At 32.5% G+C, this 5,943-nt stretch overlaps 1 protein-coding gene across 1 annotated transcript; it reads right to left on the bottom strand.

Annotated features, from left to right (window-relative positions):
• Nucleotides 1-273: 273 nt before the first annotated feature.
• On the bottom strand, nt 274-846 carry LOC110709957 (nucleolar protein of 40 kDa-like). The gene has a single exon (XM_021888206.1). The coding sequence runs from the start codon at nt 844-846 to the stop codon at nt 274-276; it is 573 nt and encodes a 190-aa protein (XP_021743898.1).
• Between the last annotated feature and the right edge of the window lie 5,097 nt (nt 847-5,943).

Here is a 5,943-nt window from a genome sequence, read left to right as displayed (position 1 = left end):
CCTATCCGCTTTTATATCTTCCAAATCAGATTTTAGTTTTTCAAAATTCGGATATTGAGCAATTGGAGGAACTTCAGAATCAGGAGTTTCAAGACAGAGTTTCATCAAGGATAGTTCCACATTTAACATTATATTATCATGTTTCAACCTGTCTATAGTTTCTTTCAAATAATTGTTGTCATCAAACAGACTAAAGAATCTATATTGAATTTCAAATTTCATATTATCGACCCACTCATTGTTTTCTTTATAAGTTACCAAAGCTTCATCACTTTATTGTTTAGCTCTGTGCAATTCTTTCAATTCTTCTTGAATTTCTAAAACAACAAATATTAAGTTTTCTTTAGAGAAATGTCTAAGTTCTTTTTGAGAAAACCATACCTCAGATTCTAGTTCCTTCAGTTTTGCCTTTTCATCAGTTTTTGCCATCAAGCATAGATGTGCAGCTTCTTCTGACAGTTGATCTTCCTCAGAATCTGAATCTGAATCTCCCCACGAAGCTATCATGGCTTTCTTCACATTGTCCTTGGTGAAGAAAGGCTTATAAACTCTTGACTCTTTGGATTGCTCCTTGCCCTTTGTCTTTACTTTCTCACCGTCTAGTAGAAGACAATCTTTGATGAAGTGATCTTTAGACCCACATTTAAAACAAGTTGTGTTTCTGGAACTTGCATACTTCTTGTTCCTATAAAACTTCTTGTAGTTCATCATCCTTTTGAATTTTCTAACTAGAATTGCCATTTCTTCCTCATCAGCTTTCGACTCTTCTGAGTCTTGAGCCTTAAGAGCAAGACTCTTGTTCTTGGAACTTTCAGAGTTGGAACTCAGGTGAAGTTCATGAGTCATCAATGATCCAGCTAGTTATTCCATGTTAAACTTCGTGAAGTCCTTGGCTTCTTGCATGGCAATAACCTTGGATCTCCATCATTCATCTTGTGGTAGGCTTCTTAAGATCTTCCTAGCCTGTTCATCAATAGGAATGTGTCTGCCAAGGGAGTTCAATTCATTAATAATATCATTGAACCTAGTAAACATTTCCTCTATTGATTCCTTTGATTGCATTTCAAACCTTTCATATCTAGACATCAATAAATCAATTTTAGAACGTTTTACCTCATTGGTACCTTCATGAGTTACCTCTAGTAGATCCCAAATTTGTTTAGCAGACTTGCATCCCATGATACGATTATGTTCATGAGGTCCAAGTCCACAGTGCAAATACATTACAGCTAAAGCAATTAATTCAAGTTTCTGATAGTCTTCCTTATAATAATCAGAAATAAGTTTAGCAACTACCTCGTTCTTGTCATTGGTTGCAGTTATTTCAAAATCACCAGTTTCAATAACACGCCAAACCTGGTAATTTTCAGCTTTGATAAAGATCTCCATCTTGTTCTTCCAATAGGTGTAAAACTTACCATTGAACATGGGTGGACGTTGGGTGGAATACCCTTCTTCAAGTTTCTCCTTATAATTCATCTCTCCAGGAACTTACTTAGCAAAGTTATTTGCTTACACGTGAGAAACTTGCTCTGATACCAATTGTTAGTTGAGACGATTAATACAAGAGGCGGGGTGAATTGTATTAAGTTCCTAATGACTACTTTTTGCGGATTAATAAACAATGCATATAGGAACTTGCTAGCACACACAGATTTTACGAGGAAACCTTCCAGGGCCCAACTGGAAGTAAAACCTCGACCCTGCCTTAGGGATTTCAAACACACAAACTTTACTATAATAGGGCAAACACCAAGTTACAACCTATTAGACACGGACCTTTAGTTTCACAAGATCCTCACTGGACTTGCTACTTGATAGGACCCTATCCTACCCAACCTTAGCACCACACTTAGATTCACTAGTACCACCAAAGTACTACATGTACTGCCAAAGTACAAAACTCTCAGCCTCACCAAGAAGCTTACAAAACTGTGTGTAAAATAAACAATAAACTCACCCAAATAACTCAACCTAATACAAGTGTACGACACCAAGTATGATAGGTAAGCAATGCACGAAATTCGAAACTAATATGACAAGTTAGAAGCTTGGTAAACTTACTCAATTATAGCACAATGATTTCTTCACGCATAAACTCACAAAATCCTAAAACCATTTTACTCTCCACTATTTATACAAGTAACACTCGTATAGTAAGTAGGTTTCCTAACAGATAAATAAGTTAACTTAACTTATCTTTAAAACACGGTATTATGTAAATCAAGTGAATAAAATCTTTTTCGGAAAATAAAGATAAAAAGTTATTTTGTTAAAAATAATTATCTTTTTAACAACCCGATTTAAAGGAAATAAAACATTTTAGAAAATCTTTTCCTAAAATCTATCTTTTATTACTTTCCGTATTATTTTATTTACCAAGCCAACTTGTCACGCCTCTAATAAATTTCGTGCAATAACCTACTTAACATATTAACAATAATCTAGAAGATAAAACCCTTAACTAAAATAATTGATGCGCCGCGCCTTTGTTCAGGTAGATTACTTAAGCTCCAAGCTTATTAAATTCCGCCAAAGAACTTAAGCTTGCTGTCTTCAAGTTCCTGTTAGGGAACTCAGTTCTTGTTAGAGAACTAGTTCTTGTTAGATAAATCTTCTTCTAATTTGTTTAACTTCTTTGATAAAGATCTCTTCATGTCTTCTTAGTTCCAGCTACTTCTTCCATCACTATGATCAACTTCACCTAAACTAATCAAACACTTGAAAACCTTTATTAGTCAAGTTTGCTTTAGTTTAAGTTCCTCATCATCAAAACCTTTATGCTTCAACACTTGTCTTATACCAGGATGTGACACGTATCACTTCAGGTGTCTAGTGATGCGGTTAAATATCTCTCTTTATGTTTTTTTTGAAAATGTGCTCTATTTATGAAAATAGCCAGTCCAATTTAGTTTCATCAATGGTAAGGGTCCAATAGTAATGTAGTTGGATTGGGCTCGAAAAGAGCTTTCCAACGATATATTATAAGCCCAATTCCGATGGATAATGAGGAAACTATGGCCAAAATACTAATTGGGGCCGAAATGATAAATTTTATATGTGGCCCAATGATCTAGAGGAGGGCCTATTAATTATTATTTCTAAAGTTATTAGGATTGACTTTAGTCTTCTAGAATAATCTAGAAATTTCTTTTAAAATTCTAATGGAATTAGGATTAATAATTGTTATTTTAAAGAGTTTTATTTGGAATAAAAAAAAGTGTTTTATGATAAATCTGATCTTAAAACTGTTTAACGCGGATTTTAATTACTTAATTATACTAGGAAAAGGATTCCGTGCAAAGCGCGTTTTATTTTTTAAATAGCGTCAAATGATGGAGTCTGTCGCAAGTTGACAGAGTCTGTCGCCTGGCGCTGTTGCCTGTCGCCTGGCGCTGGTCCCTATCGTCTGGCGACAGGAGGTCTTTTATTCCGAATGGAACTCGATCTCTTTTCTTTCGATTTCCGGACTATTTTTTCTATAAATAGGGTCCTTGGCCTCCGTTTTCAAATCACCATCAATCAACAATCTCTATTCTCTATCTCTAAAAGCTAGAAGCTTACTCCCTCTCTATTCTTTTTCTAAACCTTCCATTTTACAAAATTCTGCATACATTAGTTCTAGACACATCTAGCCAATTTCGAATTTGCCTTCTCCCTAGATGTGAAAGGTTGATAATTTCTGAGGGTTTGGTCCTGAATCTCTATTTCAATTATTTAAATTAGTTGTTTGATTTAATATTTTCTTTGAAGTTACTAACGCGTGTATTTTTTTTATTAGAAAGAGAGACGAGGCATCTAAGTAAGTAATTTAATTGTTATTCTTTTGATATAGAAATCATACTTTAATTATTTTAATTCCTAATACCATGTTAGGATATCATTATGATTTCTAGTATCATGTTTAGGGTTCTTCCTATGCTTTTTTAATATCATGTTAGTATCATGTTAAGGTTGAAGCTTTTGATATTTATTGTTTAGTGGAATGCTAGGATTTGTTATTAATCTTGTTAGTATCATGCCTAGGATCTTGCTAATATTATTCTGCTTTATTGATATATAGGGCTTTTTGTCAAAAACTACCTAAAACTAATATTTTGTGATAAACTACCTAATAAAAAAAATGTTGTAATAAACTACCTAATAAAGGTAAAATGTTGTAAAAAAATACCTTAGAAAAGGTAAAATGTTGTAAAATACTACATACACCGAATTTTCATTGTTGATCGGCCTCAAAACCATCCCAAAACCATCGCTTTCATTCCCAAAACTAACACAACTTGCTTGAAATCGTCTCCCGCATCTAAACAACCTTTAAACACCAAAACCACCACCTCTAACCCTAAAACCACCATCCCGAAGCACTAATCTACCCTCACCAACTCGAAATATCCTCCAACCACCCCAAAAATAACCTTATCACCTTGAAAACCAACCCTCACGGTGGTTTTGGGGGTGTTCTAGGGTAGACCAACATCCTAAAATTAAGTCAACGGTGGAATTTTGGTCAAAGGTATTGTATTACAACATTTATCTTTTATTTGTTAGTTTCTTACAACATTTTTTTTATTCGGTAGTTTCTTAAAAAATTTAGGCTTTATTAGGTAGTTTCTCACAAAATGTCCATATTATTATTATGATGATCATTATTGTTATTATTATGGTGCTTGATATATATTATTGTTATTGCTTGATCACGCCTTTTATACATGTTTAAAGGGAATTTGTACTTGTAATCACGCTTAATAAGATAATTAATAATCTTGTTTAGGCTAATATGATTATAGTTCAAGTGGATCGCAAATAGTAGTCCTGCTTGTGCATTAATATTCAACCAACATAGATTAAACAACTTTAGGGTTAATATATTATTGATTGTATGTTAGTCAGAAAGCGCACATGAATATGAGAAGAATAAAGTAGAGACCTATTTTTCGGGCAGATTCAATCTCTATTTGGTTGAATTCATACCTTCATCCCCGAATATCCAGTCATGGTTCAAAACAACTATGGAGTTAGCAATCTCATGGATCATGAAGGGGTGTAACCTTCACCATGTGAACAGTTGTTGGCGACTCTTTTGCTCTAGCTTCCTTCCCTTTGAACGCCACCATACTTAAGTATATGATCACAGTGGGGCTCAAGTGTGGGATGCTTGAAATATTCCCTACAACTATATATTCAAGTTAATTATAATTTTGTTTATGAAATTTGCTATTATACATACATATAATCACAAAATGATATACAACTGTAAAATAAATGTTGTGTTTAACAAATGATTTTTTAGATATAATGGTAACATATTATTTGTAATTTTGTGTATGTTTGCACTTTTGCAAATAATTTTAGTGGAGATTTTAGTTTGCTGTTTGATTGATTTTTGATGTTTATTAAAAAGTAATTTATAAATAAATATCCACTAATATGGCCACTAGACCTGATCAAGCCCCGCCTGAAAAATTCTCGAGTTCGGGTAGACTAAAAAAAATCCATTTTTTTAGATAATTTGTTGCTTTGCCTATATATATATATATATATATATATATATATATATATATATATATATATATATATTATATATATATATATATATATTATGACATTATAATTTCTATATATTTGTATATTTTATCAAATTTTATTTGTTGGATATAATTAATTTTTTAAAAAAAATTAGACTTACTGTGCATGGCACGAGCCTTAATCTAATAACAATAATAATTATAAAGTCAAGTTTATGAATTTTTTTTTACGTTGAATAATTAATTTAGAACGGTACCTAATTTATTTTATTATTGTCAATGTCTAAATCTTTAATAGTTTTACTATCATCGTTATTGTTATAGGCTTGTGACTCACATAAGTGTAGATTAAGGCCATGGTGTTTGTTCACCGTAATTTCATCAATCTATCTATCTATATATTATACTAAAAGAGGGT

Source organism: Chenopodium quinoa, unplaced genomic scaffold (assembly GCF_001683475.1).
Source record: "Chenopodium quinoa cultivar QQ74 unplaced genomic scaffold, ASM168347v1, whole genome shotgun sequence".
Taxonomy (NCBI): domain Eukaryota; kingdom Viridiplantae; phylum Streptophyta; class Magnoliopsida; order Caryophyllales; family Amaranthaceae; genus Chenopodium; species Chenopodium quinoa.
Note: the sequence above shows the minus strand (reverse complement) of the source record. Positions and strands in the feature narration are given on the sequence as shown.